Source organism: Pieris brassicae, chromosome 6 (genome assembly GCF_905147105.1).
Source record: "Pieris brassicae chromosome 6, ilPieBrab1.1, whole genome shotgun sequence".
Taxonomy (NCBI): Eukaryota; Metazoa; Arthropoda; class Insecta; order Lepidoptera; family Pieridae; genus Pieris; species Pieris brassicae.
Window position 1 is genome coordinate 7142780 of NC_059670.1, and position 17174 is coordinate 7159953.

Sequence of the window (17174 nt, forward strand, 5' to 3'; positions counted from 1 at the left end):
ATTTTGGATTTATTAATCAACTTAAAAAAATCATATAAAAACGTTTCTTGATTAGAAAAGTACGTTTAGTACAGAGTATATAGTGTCATAATCATATTAGACCCGATGTAAGCGAAAACAAAACTTGAAACTGTTGAGGGCCACTAACAGATTAGATGTGTTTGTGACACAATATACCTTTAACAAAAAATGATCATTACATGTCTTAGAAAAGTAAGTTTTTATAAAAAAAAATATAAAATACTGTTTTTATTGATTGAAATTCTGAAATAAATCTTGATAATTGAATGCTTTACTTGTTTAAGTGAAAATATATCAAAGGAATTTATATGGTCTTATTTCATCATATGATTTAGATCACTTTAATAGAATCAAAACTAAGCAGATAAGAATTAACCCATGTGCAAACGCAAGCGCACAAACAATGTCAAAGTAATTTTAGTTTCTATCAAACAAGTATAAAAACAGTATTTAATCAAATATATATATATAATTTCGAGCCAATTCTGTTGATTTTGTAGAAGCAAAAAGGAAAATAGAAAATATTCGATTTTGACACCATATTAGCGAACATCACGCCAGTAATCACCTTAAATTTCCTTTACATATGTCATTTTAATATATATTCCAAACCGAATTGTTTATTTGATGGCTCAAGAATGATAATACAGCTCATCACCGATAAAAAATAATCTTAAATACAAGTTATAAACAACAGAATTGCTACAATACATTAAATAATATAAAAAATCAACAAATATCGATGGCCGTTTACCGAAATGAAAAATTTACAGCCCAAGGAAGTCGTAGATGTGTAAACTTGTTTTCTATAGAAAACATAATAGCTGAATTTTCGTACATATTTACGACTTATCTCGTATACAATGCTACACATACCCAGGATGCTCTTTTAAGTTATAAAATTTTAACCCACAAGGTAAACGCTCATAGTAAAAAAATCAACATGATTAAAGTCTATTAAAGAGTTCCAACAAATGTCAGATAGTAGTAGTAAATACTGACGATCCCATACTAATAGGTGAAAGAACTCATGTATGATTTTTATCAAATTGTCACGAGATTATTTTATACAAAATTGTACAAAAAAATTATATATGTATAAACGTGTATAAATTCTGATCACGTTTTAAAGAAAATACTAGTCTCGTGACCATTTATAAATATTCAAATTTTAGAATCATTCATTTTAAATACTTTTTTGTTATGAGCCTCTACTTCCCATAAGTTAAATTTATACTCTATTACCATAGACCTTAATTCGTACTGGTACTTGTAATAACACAGATAAACATTGTTTGTCTATGACACTTATAGGAATCTTATTATTAATAGGAACATAAAAGTTTAAATATGAGATCTTTAAGTGGAAGCTACTTAAATTAAAAAAAAAACTGTTTTAAAAGTTACAGTCTTCCGTCTTCCATCAGTTTATAAACGTCAAAGAATATGTGATAGATATTTTTGTTTACACGTATTGTTAAATAAATAACGCTTGTGGCAAGCATTTTTGTAATTTAAGCGTCTAATGAGTTTTATAAAAATAACTTTAATTTTTTCCGAGTGTCAATGATAAGCTGACAGAAAGTATTAAAATAGCATACTAATAGCACTCTTTCCTCTCTTTCTGTAAATTGCTTTTACACTGTAAGGAAAAGAGACGACTAGTACTTTAAAACGGTACACTCGGAATAAGGGATCTATTTACGAGAATTCAAAGTATTATATACGAGAGAATTATTCAGATAATATTGGGTTCATGGGACATATATGGGTGGTAGTTATTAAAAAAAATTAAGAGCAAGTAAAAAAAATTGTTTGAAGAGCATTATTATCAAACCATACAATTAACTCACGACGATTTTTTAATTAAAAACAAAACAATTTAACAATAACAGTTCTTCTTTAAGTTTACTTTCTGATATTGCATCATAAGAATTTTGTACTTAAAATTAAATACTTACCTAATTTCAACGATATTAACTACGAACTTTTAAATTATATTAATTCAAAAGTTTATATATTAAATATTCTTCCATACTAAATACAGTGATTAGCGACAATTGAACGCATTTAAATTACCGTTTTAGTTATATAACCTAGCGAACAATATAATATGTACATCATTTAACCCCGGTTGACCGGCAATGGGGTATATTTGAGGCATCAAGTCCAGTTTTGATAGATTTATTTTCAGTCCGCTTATATTTTTTGTATATGGCCAATCCGGAGATAAGCATTTTATCTCCCCCTCCCACGTGAACGGTTCACCTGTTGTTTTATTGAAAACCGTAATTGAACCGGTTTTGAATGTAAAATCCGTGGAATGCGACTGCAAGAAAAATGTTCAACTGTCAATATAGATGATTCAAAATCGTTATATATACTAGACCGATTTTGATGATGTTCTTGTGTGTTCAAGTGGATTCGAGAATATTTAGGGCTAAACTTTCCAATATGGACCATCGATTTAAATGCCCAATTTTTTTTTGTAGATAGTACTCACTAAAAGAAAACATTTAGCAAAGTTTTAGGTTGCGCAAACTTACGGTTCATGAGATACATTTTTTTTCACTTTTCATACAAATTGGTAAATAACAAGCAATTACAAAACATATATGACAAAAAAATTGATGTCAAACGTCAATCACTTCACGTTTCAATTAATGTAGGGTTCCGAAAAATTTGAAAGTATCGATACTACTCAGGTATCGACGATAATTTTTCCAGTATGGACCATCGATTTGAATGCCCATATTTTTTTTGTTGATAGTACTCGCTAAAAGAAAGCAACCTCACCGTCAGAGTAGCCATGAACACGTCTGGCTCTTCGTATTTCGCACTCAGAACATAGAAAATGGATTCATATTCCAAAACACGGCTGCACCAAAGAGGTTCCTGTACCAACGCTCCCAATGTGAATGTAATGTTCCAATCATTCGTTAATTGCTTCATAATTTCATTTTCGTGTATCTGTAACATTTTTTTTATTATTTAATACCGGCTAACAATAATATTTTAACATTCGGAATAGTAAAAACATTTTTAATTTCTAATGTCAGATCAATGGCATTATTGTCGGCTGTCATTATGTCACATCGGCTCAAACCCGGTAATAATAGTTTGCTAGATCTACAACGACGATTTTGGCGTATCTCAAAAGAAAATGTCTTGAGAAGCGGACCGTGGAACTGGACTTATAGCCACCTAAGTGATGCGGATAGTAGTATATAAGAATAGAAATTATTATTCAAGGTAATTTATAAGCTCTGTCACATATGACATTGGAAGCTGACAGCGTCGTTTAGTTGCAGATGAAGCAGAGAAAAACCGACCTCAAGACGGCCTACGATGAACACTTACTAAGAATAAACATTTTCGTTTATATAAAAAAAAAACATTTACTTTCAAAATTAATTTTAAGTACCAATTCGTGAAACGACTAACACGGTAAGGAAAAAATATATATTTTTAAACATTTTTTGTTTAAATTAAATTTTGTATTTCTTTCGTTTTACGATGTAAAGAAAAAATCGTGGAACTGCTGATCGAGGTCGAACTACGAGGTGAATCATTTTCTTATATTTGTTTAAGAAAAATATATACCTTTTGTATATGATAGTCCACGACAATACCTGGTCCGCACCAGTTGCACAACACACAGTTAATTTTTGTATCGATGTCTACACACTTCATGTATTCCTGAAATAATTGAATTTCCTTATCAATAGAGACACAAAATAAGTTGTTAATAAGTCAATACAATACGTCGTAAGAAAAGATTTCATTATTAAAGCCATACCATTCATAATTATTATTTATTATATTATTCATAAATATTTTTAGGTCTGGGCCTCAGATTTCTGTATCTGTTTCATGATCATTTGTTAATCGAATAGGCAAGTAGGTGATCTGGTTCTGTGCCTGACGCACGCCGTCGACTTTATGGGTTAAGGCAAGCCGGTTTCCTCACGATTTTTTCCTTCACCTTTTGAGCTAATGTTAAATACGCACATAAAAAGGAAGTCCATTGGTGCACAGCCAGGGATCGAACCTACGACCTCAGGGATGAGAGTCGCACGCTGAAGCCACTTGGCCACTGTTCAACCCATTAAGTTTATTAAAAGTAAAAAATTATGTAATACAAATTATTTTTTCATACTAATCGATGAATATGATAAAAGAAATTAGATTCATACTGAATAAAATCCTAATGCCCATCTTAGATTCGATTCCTAAGAAAACATATTTCACTTTATAGAGTGCAAAAATTCTACCTATAATGAAACCTTACATTATCCTGAGTGACAAAATCTGGGTCAAATTGCTACTTATATTATATTATAAGTAGATAATATTTAAACACGATTTAAATCGTACGGTGAAGAACATCGCGAATCTGATCACCTACGTCACTTACAAACTTCTGAGGCCCATACATAAAAGTTAGTAGCACCAATGAATTCTTATAAAATACTTTACCTCATCCTGACTTATAACTTCTAAAGCGTCTTCAACCATTTCTGGTATGGTAACATTTCCACCATTTCTGTCAAACGAAGTGGATTCTGAAAGCATAGATAAAAATATAAACATGTGATAATAAATAAAATAAACTACATAAAGCCTTCACGCGGTGAGTTCCTAACCCTGAAAGTACCATTATACGCACGATAACTTGTTAAAATAACTAAAAAAAACAACAACAACAACAATAATGCTTAAAATTAATTGTCCATAACAGGGGGCAATCGGCAGGCTCATCTGATGTTAAGTGACACTGCCGCCCACATTGCCAGAAGGCTCGCAAGTGCGTTACCGGTCTTTTAAGAATTGGTGCGACTTTTACTTATTTCCTGATTTGACTTGCATTAGTGCTCTTGGTCGTGGGAGGCGAAAATATAAGATTGAAGACGAAACGATTTCAATCACGCGAAAGGCCAGCTCTAGACTTTCTCGTTTCAGTTCGAAAAATCCTATAAAAAAAATCGTTTGCCTCCTGTTCTGTTAAATAAATATTTTACCTGCGATATTATTATTTAAATAATCTGAATTATCCGGCTGCTGCATTGGTTCCTTGCAAAGTAACATATCGACATGATCCCTTCCGTTTGCGTAATTTACATCGTACCCTATATTCAAACGTATATATTAGTATATAGCTCTCATGCCAGGATTAGTTTGAGCTTTATTTACTTAAGGGTTATTTTTCAATGACAAATGATTAATGATACATTGACAAAGCGCTGTGAGGAGGCTGAATTTTCTAGGTCATTTTTTTGGATCAGTTATTAGTTAGTAGTATATTATGTTTATATGATCGGTAAAAAAGGTCGAAAATTCGGTCAGGTGGTTTTAGCTTTTAATAAACTATAGAATAAATATAAATATTTTTTTTAATTATTCCAAAGAAACATATAAGTCAGTGTTACCTCTTTCCAGACGTGGTAAGAGTAAGATAGATATCTAGTTCCTTACTATATACTATTTAAAATGGAATTTAAAATAAAAAATGTAAACAAAACAATATCTAATAGTTATCGTTTCTGTGATTTGTTTTTATTATTATTTTTAAACTGGCAACTTTTTCAATACAGATTTTAAAAAAAAATGCTTTGCAACTGGTACTGTTCGTTTTTGACTCATTATTACTTTTTTACATTAGGCCATAAAATCTTCGAAAGAAAACTCATTTTACGCTACATTTTTAAACATAAATTCCATTTATCTAGCGTTATGACGTCACGTGCAAAGAAATTAAAAGAATAGATGAAAAAACCATAGACACTCACTAGGATAAGCATTGTGCGATATAACTGTGGATGTTGGGTACACCTTCCTGAAAGCCATGCGTTATATACAAATAGCAGTGAACAAAGCCATTACAAAATGCGCCAATCTAGCATTAAGTGGTCTTAAGTTTTAGAATATAAGATTTCCAACGTGAAGAACATTCATTCACAGCAAAAATTTGAAAGACAGACAAAAATACACCAAGTTTGGCCGGGTTTTAATGTCAACCCATGAGTAATCGCTACGAATCGTATTGTTCTTATAAAAAGAGCTATTCATATTTTTTATAGGTAAATCTATGATTCGTAACTATTACTAATAGGTTTTGGAAAACAGTAAGATGTCAATGCCTGGGTTGGTAAATGTACTGTAAATATTTTTTAAGGAATGAGTGCATCTAGTCAGTAAATATACGATAACAAACATTATTTTAAAACAAAATTTTATGTAGGCATTTAGTGTGCTGATGCATTAGTAAGCCAATGGCCAAATACCATCATTCAAAGACAGATTTGATATCTGCCATGTTTCATAACTTTTTGACAGATGACAAATCGAGTTTGCAGGCTTGTCTCTGGATCTCAGCCATAGTGTATGAAGCATTATGCCTGGGATTGTTTGAGTTGGTGCTGTTTGCGTTTTTAACGTCAACGAAACGAAACCGTTTTCTGTTGACAGTAAACTAGTTTAAAAAAAACGTGTCTTTCCGTTTCGTTTACGTCAAAACCCAGTTTATAAAAAAACTGTTCATTTCAACGTCCACCACTAGTTGAGTACCTACCAGGTATGAAGAACTCATGCGAAGTTACTAATTAATAATATAGTACCAGCTCTATCATAAGTTTAACAAAGCATTTAAAGCTAACATAAAATTCTTCTGTATCATTTGTATGAAAGACACGATAACATTCACAAATTTAAAATAATAATGAAACAATCTCGCTAATAGCGATCTTGGTAAATGGGTTTTTTTAAAGCCATCGAAGCAAGACTCATTAATCTCTTGTTAAAATTATTAAATGTTTAGACCGCTAAAGCAAGAACTTTAGACGCGGCAAAGACGAAACGACGGACAAATTTTATAAAATAATGAATCTTGCTAAGGCCTCCTGGTAGAAGGCTCTGGAAGGATTACCCTCTTTTGTGCAATTTAAAATAGACTTGAAAGAATGAGATAAAGTCGCAATTACAATTAATGTGAATAAGTTGTTCGATACTTCGTTTACTTTAAATTTGCATTGGTAGGTAAAAATTAGTGGTCACGTGACCATGAGGACTGAAAAGGTTAAAATGTAAAACATTCTTGACGTACGGGAGACAAGTCTCGCGTCTGAATCTTACCTCCGTATTTACATTGTAAAATACACCGTAACATAAAGCATTAAAGACGAATTTGCAAATTAAAGTCGTGGTATACAACTTACGTGGACATAATAGTCACTGTGCTGTTTGTGCATGTGGTTTTACTCTTCGTACTTATTTGTAAGAGTGAAGAATTTGTAAACAGTGACTTGAAGTTATATATTGTCTCCAATTGGATTGTCTGAACGATGGTTTGAGGCATGTATGTGGAATATGAACCTGAAACGAAAGAACATTTATATATAAAAGTGAGATGAGTCCCACAGTACTGTGTGGAAACTAGCAATAGATAATTTTTTCACAACTATATCTCTGTCATTAATAAAGTTTTTATTTTAGATAATTGTTAAACATAGTAATTTGTACATACATTTCTAAAGTAGTAAAATATAGCTATACTAGTTATTTTTACCGTCTACTAGTTAAATTATATAGTTTGTTACTATAGAATTATATTTAAGAATCTTAAAACTATTTGTTGAATTAATTTATACGCCAAAGATTAAATCTAGCGTAAGAAGTAAACAATTTTTATCTATAATCTAGTTCTCGAAAGCCTTATTCAAAATATTTTATTAAATATATAACAAATTTTTAATTAAGTTAAATTGTTATATGAATTTAGTTACAAAAATTACAGAATAAATATTTTAAATGAAAACATACCCTCTTCAGACTCGGCGCTAACTTGGACAAATAATTGTTGCCCATAATCCCGATTATTGAATTTGCTGAACACGTCCGCAATTTTCGGCAAACGGTCCTCTTTATACGTTTCATACTTCGTTTGTTCAACGCGTTTTTCATAATACAGAATTTCTATTCCATCGTTTGTTTCGATTGACGTGTTCGCTTCACAATATGCCGAATCAATGGACATATTTCTATGTATTAAATTATTTTCCGAGTTGTTTCTCTCTAAGTCTTGTAAGACATCCCTTATTATTTCACTGGTCGGTGGAGGTTTCTCCTGGATAAAGGCGTTAACTTTGGAGACCGTTCCATCATTTCTGCGAAGTGTCAGATCACCTTTTTGAAGCCTTACTATGGGATTGGGATTTATTGGATATATACCACTCAGGATTCTCTGTCGTTTCGCCGGTAGAGGTGCAATAGTTTGAGTAGCCTTGAACACATTAATAAAAGTAGTTACTATATGTTTTATTTATTAGTGTGCTAATAAATGTATCACTATATATAAGGCACGGGGAATTTACGTAACGTTTTCTTAGTATATATAGCCCAGAAATAACATGCTTGAATTAAGGCAAAAACTACACCTAGAATTTAAATCCACAAAGGCGATCAAATTCGAACGATGCGTTAGCCACCATTTTAATTTTAAACGTATTATGTTAAAGTATTCATCCATATATAAAGTTTTGGTCAGTAAAATTTGACCGTTTTGTGATATGATATATTTATTCATTTACACTTCGCTACCTTATACAAAAATATACATATAAAAAAGCAGGTTATACAAGTTATTAGGCAACTGGCGGCCTTATCGGTAACAAGCCATTTCTTCCAGACACCCCTAATTTGGAACAACTAAAATAAAGGTACAGAGGGTAAATTACAAGAAGTGCATAAATAATTTAAAAGAAAACTATAACATACCTACCTATGATTAAAACCTAAAGAAAAAATACAAATTAAATAAGTAAATGAACAATAATATGTATGAACAAAATTAAATTAAGTAGGACTTATGCCTGTAGATACTTAAAAGAATTCAATTCGAAATATTTTCTTATAAATTATTTATTCTATTGGCCATATTAAAATCAGTTTTTATTAATTCTATATGAACTAAAATCACTTATTAAAACTTTACTGTGAAGGATAACTTTAACTAAAAATGGAAATTGAGTAACAAAAAGATATGTTTACAAAACAAACAGTTACAACATAATGTATGGTATGCAGCTGTAATTGTAGAAATATCAATACTTACACTGGTATTATACATCACTTTCACATTATCCTTCCTCATAATAATATCTGAATTCACTTGACGTTTCATGATACATTGTGAAGTTAGCTTAACCTTGTGAATTTGTTCACCAACCAATTGATTTGTTTTCCTTTGGAAATTTCTCACACTCAGATTTTCATATTGCTTCAAAGTCTTATGGGCATCTATGTTTTTTGGGGTATCAGCATTCATTAATCTTGCAAGGAGGCTCTGACGAGTATTATATTTTGAAATATGATTTTCTATCACATTCCTGGCCAATTTAAGTTTTGGAGTTGCAGTTATTGGTGGAGAAAATGTTTGTAACTTTTTAGTTTTCATCTAAAAATACCAAAATAAATGTTAGTTTGAATTCTCATTTGAAGCATCTACAAATCTATTGTAAATAAAATATGTTCCTACAATGTAAACTATTCAACATATATTTAAGAAAAAACAGTAATCTATATTTTACAAATAAAGTTATTTTCCTATTTTAATAATGTGTTACTTAGAAAGAGGGCATCTTATATAGACATATTCATTGCTATGTTGCTGTATTGTAACACAACAAAAATACATAATCAACTTAAAATTACATTTGAAGTGGCCTAGCAAATATCACAAAAAATTTATTAATTTATTTTCAATTCGTAAATCCTCTGCCAAGTATTGTTACAAAAATAAATTTCATATTTAACTATTATTGATTTTATCAATGATAATGCATGAGTCGCTATGCCAGGAATTAAGTATATCTTAAAATACTTTAATACCAAAATTTGGTGACTTTTCCACTTGCTTCCTGGCAGTGAACAGAAGTAATTCAGAACAGATTTTTGACATACAGGACATTTACCCCAATGTCCTGTAACCAAACATCACCTGAATATAACATTTACCACAGATTTCTCTCATTTAATATCAGATAAGCTTTTCTCAGATTCTATAAAAATAGGGAGATATGATAAAAACATACCTGTGATTTCCGAGTTCTATTTTTAGAGTGTTTCATTCTTTGACGTTCCTTTCTGACTTTTTCAATGATAGTTGTTACTGACTCCTCTAAACCCATTTTTCTTGCAATTATCAATTGTATAAGATACAATTTCTAAAAATAAAGTTTTAATTACCTAAGACATGAAGTATACATTTCAAATGTCTAAATAACAAGTCAAAGAAAGCAGAATTTTGAACAAAGCAAGAATACAATTGTTGAGCATTTATCAGTCTTTATATACACTTTTTTAAATGGAATCAAGCTTAAATTGGGCAAGGGACAAGATAAGTCGTAATTAGTCTACATTTAATTTGAATAGGGTAAATCCTTACTTTGTAATTAGAAGGTAAGCCATAATGTTTCGATAGTAGTTGTAAATCCCGATAACTACATTTCTGTAATTCGTCTGTAATTTTATGACTGTCGTTCTCCATATTTCTTAACGAAACAATTAAAACGTGTTAGAAAGCAACCGTAACTAATGTTAAATAAATATGTTTTGTCTTTTATAGGCACTATTTAATATAAGTTGTTCATCTTAGTTTCGCACTTTCATTCTAAATTCTAATTTTCAACTACTTCCTAGCTTCCGGTACTCGGTGCTCTGTGTAGTGTGTAGTCTCGCTACTCGCTTCAAAATTATGCCTGTCATCAAAGTTCAACTCGTGTTTACTAATTACATGTAACTACCTACATTTTCAGTTGTATAAATTGTTGTAACCTACGAATAACTTTAATGTTTATAGATTTAATCCATTTAGAATAAGCAGAATTTATCAATTCTACTTAGATTAATTTTCGTATTGGCGTATAATAATAATATTATCTAGCCGCTTTGTGGAATATTATATAAAAAGCGTACGTATGTCTTACGTCTTAAGTCTGCAACTAGTAAGAGTATTTTATTCTATGGTTTGCAATATATTACGAAGGTGACACACCACAAGTTAAGAGATTACAAACTCTTTGACTAACGAACGTATATAAAGTCATTGAATTAATTTATAAAATACATTTAATTAAGAAGGCTAAAGTCAAATAGAAAAGGCATTGTAATGCAGCCCTTATAGGAGTAGTTATGGCATAGCGGATGTGTGTTCTCTTCCACTCCTGACGAAGCAATACAACAATACGAACAATAGATATACATATATTTTATTTCGGTTGGTTAACAAAGTAGACTGAACGTCTGATCGTAGAGTCCTACCTGCAGTACGATGATGCTTTCGTTAGAAAAACTAAAAATTATATCTTTAATCATCAAAGAAAGTTAATTAAATATACCGGATATTATAAACATAACTAACTGATTTCACGATCACGTAATTAGCGCATTCTTTTAAATAACTAAATATCTATGCAATTTAGTGAACTTGAAAATATTGTTTTCTATGAATTAATAAGAGTCGTGATATTAGCATATAATTTTTCAAAATATGGACGTTCATAACGAACGTGAATTATGACAGATGAAGTTACCAATACGATGAAACAAATTTTGATGGATTTGATTTTATTAATTTCCCTTCTTATCTGTGGCACCGCTGCCTTTAGCGCATGCGTGGTGATGTGCTGGGTATGGCGCCATTGCTATTGGAGTTTAAAGTATGAAAATCTTTCTTGAAAATATTATACTAGAGTAAGTACCTTTATTATCTTAAAGAAATATCCAAATTATGTATGTACATGTCATAGGTTTAATAAAAAATAAAATCGACATACATCTGCATTTCATGCAGGTATAAAATTGGCGTTTATTAACAAATAATTCACTCGAACTGCAATACTATTAAACATTATTAATTGACTCTTATTTTAAAACATGAAGCGGACCTCGAAATTATATGTTTCAGGAAAATACTAACAGCCAATGTAACTCGACTGTAATAATTGAATCTTAACGATTATTGTACGTTCGTAGAATTCATAGATATTTTGCAGGGAAATGGAATAGAATGTTTTTATTTGCAAATTTCGGTAGAGATTGCTGTATAAAAGTAGGTATATATATATTCATGTATTAACAAAATACAATTGATGTTTACATAATCTTTTATTTAAATATATAAGGTAGAGAAATTGAAGAGCGGCTCTCATTTGCTTGTAAATATAATCTTCTAAATGGATGTACCGGATTTGTACTGCAACATAATAAAGTTGGTAACTTCTCTATATTATTCTATTCAATTATATTACAGGGCCCATAGGCAACATATAAAAAATATCATTAGGCTGCCAAATACAACACAATAATAATTGTTCCAAGAAGGCACACTCATAATGTATAAATCTCATACCTATAAAAACAATGTGTAGTGTAAAAAAATATTCAGCAAAATAGACAGACAGACAAAAATGTGCTACAGCTTCACGGAGGGTGAAGCGGCGGATAGACCACTTGGCAGATTTTCTTGTCTTCAATTTAGGCGCACATCTTTTCATCGTCACATATTGTGAAAATTCAAATTTGACAGTATTTTATTTAGAATTAATTGAACATATATGGAATATAAATTACATTAAATTGTAGCCCATATACCTTGTTCTTGCCTTATTTATTTTGTCTTTCATCGCATCTTTAAACATAATCGCTGGACGTGTAAAAGGTTTTTGTTTCATCTCCATATTTAATGATTCGGTCTCCTGCGAAAAGTTAATCATAGTTTTTCTTATACTATTTTAATGTATCTATGTATTTAAAATTGTAAGTGGCATATATACACGAGAAATAAATAATTTGGCATGAACATATTTTCGTTTAAAATAATTCCAGGATAGCGCTTATACGGTAGTTTTAACTAGTTTAAACTGTATTGCACAAACATTAGATCGAAGTTATGCTATAGAAAATGATATATGATGCAGTATACTTTAATAAATACATAAACATGTTCGCTACCTATTATTATGGTAGAAAAAAGTGAACAAAATTGCAAGCAGACACATTCCATACCATTGCTCTCTGGTTATTTTGTATTTGATTTTCTAAGCTTCTCTTATACTCCTCTTGTTCCCGTAATTCTTCTTTAGCCCTCATCAACTTTAACTCAACCTCTCTCAAGGCAGCTTTGTTTACGTCTTCTTTAGTGTTTCTTCTTTCTTTTCTTTTATTTTCGAGTTCTATTTTCTTTTCTTTTAAGTATTTTCTGTACTCACTGGCACTTTTCTGTAATCAAAATGGTTAAGCCTTAATTAGACCAAACCTTAGATAAAAAACTACCAATGAACATGTGTTTTAAAAATGAAATTAAAAACAGACCATAGATATACCCCTTACATACATACACATAGTAAGTAATTATCATTGCTAGATATTATACCAATATAGGTGTCGCCGATATTTTCTAAAAGTAATTTATACTGTTATACTTGTTAAGTTAATTATTATTTCCTACATAAGTTTTAAAGTAGTACGAACTCTAAAAACGTATTGTATTTTATTCTTACATACACATTATAAATGAACTTAAAGTATTGAATGATAATGTTGAATGAATGGTCGGTCTAGATTTTATCTGATAGCTTGGTAAAAAAATTACTTTTAATATACCTCTTTTTTACTTCGTTTCTCCTTTTCGAACATTTGTATTTTTGTATCGTTGTCCCTTTCGCTCTCTGTTTTCCATTCGCCTACCATATTATCACATTCGAATTCTAAATTTTTAATAAATTTTCTTTCCTTTTCCATATTTTCAATACATAATTGTTGTTCTCTATGAAATGATTGCTGAAAAAATAAGTAATAGGTCTTCCTTATACATATAATAAATAAATGGATTCGTTGCCATCGCAAATGATGCCATGAGCAAAACCAAATCACTGTAAAAATAGAAACCAATAAATAATAATATAATTTATATATACACTGGATGCAAATATAATGTTCATCACCCAAATAAGGACTCTTCCTATGTGTAAGAAGATGTTCATACTCCTCGAACCTGGAGTGCAAGCTGCTAAGGATGTTTTCACCTAATAAAAGAAATGAGATCAATCTTACGATTTCAGCCATTTTCTTGTGCCTCTCCTTACACAATTCTTTTAAAGCCACTTCAATTGTTCTTTGATCAATTGATCTCTCTTCTAATGTTCTGTTCCTGAGTTCTGACATCTTCTGTTCATGGCCCTCTATGTAGTTCATTCTATTTTTACTTTGTTGTTCTTTTTTCTTTTTGATTGCTATAATATTGTAAAGAATATTAAAAATAATTAAGTGGTGGTCTAAATTATTCAATTAATAAAAGCGGGCTACCTAGTACTCATGGAGTTATGTTAGAAACAAAAACAGTCATGTCATCACTATATTGGGTCTGTGTATGTGTCATAACAAAATATACTTTAAGGCAAGAATGACAAAAGTTAAAGCTTACTATCACAATATTCATCTTCCATCCTCTTTTTTATTTTCTCTGTTATTCTATTCTCTTCTTCTCTCTGCATTTTAAGAGCATATCTTGCCTTTCTATTGGCGCTGGCAATTTGTTCATCGTAGGCTTGCCTTCGATCTTGCATTTCACGCTTAAGATGTTCAGCTTTCAATCTTTCTCTCTCTTCCTAGAAGTAAAGAAAATGTTGTACTATTAAAGTCTTTGAGGGCGTGGTTCTCAGTAAAATAAAATTGATTATGATATTGTGTTATTAACAACAATATAGCTCTATGTAGTTCCATTAAACTACAAACTCCAATTACGTACTATTAATGTCTGTGTCGTATATACACAACATTAATAGTACGTAATAAAAATAAAAGTTATTTTTGCCTGCTCCAAGAAAATCTAAAACACTATTTTTTTACCTCTTGCCATCTTTCAGTCATTTAAATTACCTTTTGTTTAACATCATCCAATAATACTCGATGCCACATTTCATCGATTTCTGAATTCATTGATGCTATATATTCCTTCTCTTGCATTTGCATCTTGAGCATTTTTCGCAGCTGTCTTTCATCTTCTCTTCTGCATTGCATGCCTTTTGCCCTGTAACTAATAAGGAATGATAGTTAATAATTCAGTATCGTCAGATTTTCTAGGAATAATATAAGAATAGTCTATACATAATGAATTAATGATCATAGATCATAAGAATAAGACACTTCTTTTGAAATAAATACTTTTTTCATAATGACGTCAGGTAAACTTTCACTGGGGCAGTCAATTTTATGTTCTAATTAATTTATACTCACATTTTTTCTCTTTCCATCGCTTTTTGACACTCCATTATTTTCTCATGTTCCAATTCTTCTTCATATTGCTCTAGTTTACTCTTTCGAGCAACACAGTATTTACACTCTTCTAATTGTTTTCTTCTTAAGAGTTCTGAAGCTAATTGCCTTTCTTCTTCACCAAGAAGACATCGAAGCTTCTCCCTTCTCTGTCAAAGTCTTGTTTCTTCTTGATTCAAAAGTTTACTAACCTTTTCACTTGTCCTATTTATGATAGCCCTAAAATATAAACAAATTATTTTGTATGAGGCTCATGTTGCAAGTTGAGCTTTAGGTAAGTAATAAAACGTTTTTGGAAAAAACAAATTGTTTTTTTTTTAAGGCAATAACTGCGATATTATTATTGTCTTTAATCTTATTTCGGCCTTGTGCTATTCCGCACTCAAACTGCATATATCACCTTTGGCATATACTAATGATAATCTTTAATACTGGTTGTATTTATTTAAAAACATCTTACTTTTGTAAGTGCAGAGCATCATAAGAAACTTTGTCCAAACCCGTCTTTAGGTCAGCTACGTTTATCAGGGTCTCCATGTCACTACGATGACGCAGCTGTAATTGTTTGCAAATACTTTGTCAATAATAAAGTTAAAAAAAATCAATAGCGCTACAACCTTTTCAGGTCTGGGCCTCAGATCTCTGTATCTGTTTCATGTTCATTTTTTAAATTGAATAGGCAAGTAGGTGATCAGCCTTCTGTGCCTGACGCACGCCGTTGACTTTTTGGGTCTAAGGCAAATCGCTTTCCTCACGATGTTTTCCTTCACCGTTCGAACTAATGTTAAATGCGCACATCGAAGGAAAATCCATTGGTGCACAGCCGGGGATCGAATCTACGACCTCAGGGATGAGCGTCGTACGCTGAAGCCACTAGGCCAACACTGTTCTTAATAAAGTTACAGTAGCAGACAATTTCGCAAAGTGAATAAACGCGCGAGTTGTTAAAGGCTTGTCTTGGCTCGGCTGCCCTGAAGAGTGGTATACAATCATAACGACAAGCTTTATATATACTTACCCTCCAAAATTGATGTGGATGGCCAAGATAGACATTATTTTGATGGGCTTTTAATTTGTTTAAACTGACCATGATTACACAACTGCAGCTTATAAAGTATTGATCCAACGTTTAAAAGTGTAAGTTACTAAGCAACAATATCAGAGTAGTAAAACCCGTAACGATAGAAGGTTTGAGTCAGAATTATAATATTTAAGTAAGGCATCAGTGTTTGCAAAACGGTGTTTTTTTCTAAGTAAATAAAATATAATAATATCAAAGAGAAATCTTTTATTTTTTTGTGCGATAACTGATTTTGTTTGGCATAATTTCTTAGTATGGTGAGGCATGCGAGGCCATAAGTGCAACCACTCGTAATTCACCTAAGTTTGTTGACCCCTTTAGGGCAGACAGATTTATGTCTCAATTACTTGAATTACATTAGAAAGGGTGTGGTGGTACTTTCGTTCCTTTTACTGTAAAGTAATATATAGCTTCTATCTATTTATTTTAAAAAAAACATAATAATTAAGAAATGCTTTCAGTTCTTACAGTAGTTTACGTTATTAATATAGAAAAAATCGGTTCGGTTTACGAGTAATACTCGTATTCGTTATTTTAAGGTTTCGAAAGCATTGCTATCTGTTAAAAATATTATATGTAAAAATGACGCAAAACTGCTTCTGTCACTACGGCTATATACTTCAGTTTTCACTGCACATATTTCGCATAAATCAAGCCACAACGTAACAAGATTCATATGAATTTTAAAGTGCACTTTAAAATTGTTAATACTGTGATTGTACTTTAATTACAAAATTCGTGT

The 17174-nt window shown here is 31.0% G+C and overlaps 2 protein-coding genes across 2 annotated transcripts; both read right to left on the minus strand.

Annotated features, from left to right (window-relative positions):
• Window positions 1-1231: 1231 nt before the first annotated feature.
• LOC123711367 lies at window positions 1232-10748 on the minus strand. The gene is made up of 11 exons (XM_045663923.1): window positions 10463-10748; window positions 10110-10241; window positions 9131-9472; window positions 7840-8299; window positions 7236-7392; window positions 5811-5857; window positions 5043-5150; window positions 4501-4586; window positions 3625-3720; window positions 2818-2991; window positions 1232-2350 (listed from the first exon to the last, which is right to left on the minus strand). Exons 1-11 carry the CDS (start codon window positions 10562-10564, stop codon window positions 2105-2107), a joined length of 1950 nt encoding a protein of 649 aa, XP_045519879.1. The 5' UTR covers window positions 10565-10748; the 3' UTR covers window positions 1232-2104.
• LOC123710611 (trichohyalin-like) lies at window positions 10706-15888 on the minus strand. The gene is made up of 10 exons (XM_045662631.1): window positions 15812-15888; window positions 15543-15570; window positions 15313-15500; window positions 14956-15106; window positions 14501-14684; window positions 14131-14309; window positions 13681-13857; window positions 13084-13296; window positions 12670-12773; window positions 10706-10775 (listed from the first exon to the last, which is right to left on the minus strand). The coding sequence occupies exons 1-10, from the start codon at window positions 15886-15888 to the stop codon at window positions 10706-10708; spliced, it is 1371 nt and encodes a 456-aa protein (XP_045518587.1).
• Window positions 15889-17174: the final 1286 nt, after the last annotated feature.

Coding starts and splice junctions, on each gene's coding strand:
- LOC123711367 (XM_045663923.1), bottom strand. CDS start 10,564: ATGGAGAACGACAGTCATAAAATTACAGACGAATTACAGAAATGTAGT. Junction 9,473..10,109: donor ATAGAACTCGGAAATCACAG/GTATGTTTTTAT, acceptor TGGTATTTTTAG/ATGAAAACTAAAAAGTTACA. Junction 8,300..9,130: donor AAGTGATGTATAATACCAGT/GTAAGTATTGAT, acceptor AATGTGTTCAAG/GCTACTCAAACTATTGCACC.
- LOC123710611 (XM_045662631.1), bottom strand. CDS start 15,888: ATGGAGACCCTGATAAACGTAGCTGACCTAAAGACGGGTTTGGACAAA. Junction 12,774..13,083: donor AAAATAACCAGAGAGCAATG/GTATGGAATGTG, acceptor AACTTTTCGCAG/GAGACCGAATCATTAAATAT. Junction 10,776..12,669: donor ATAAATAAGGCAAGAACAAG/GTATATGGGCTA, acceptor CTTTGATGACAG/GCATAATTTTGAAGCGAGTA.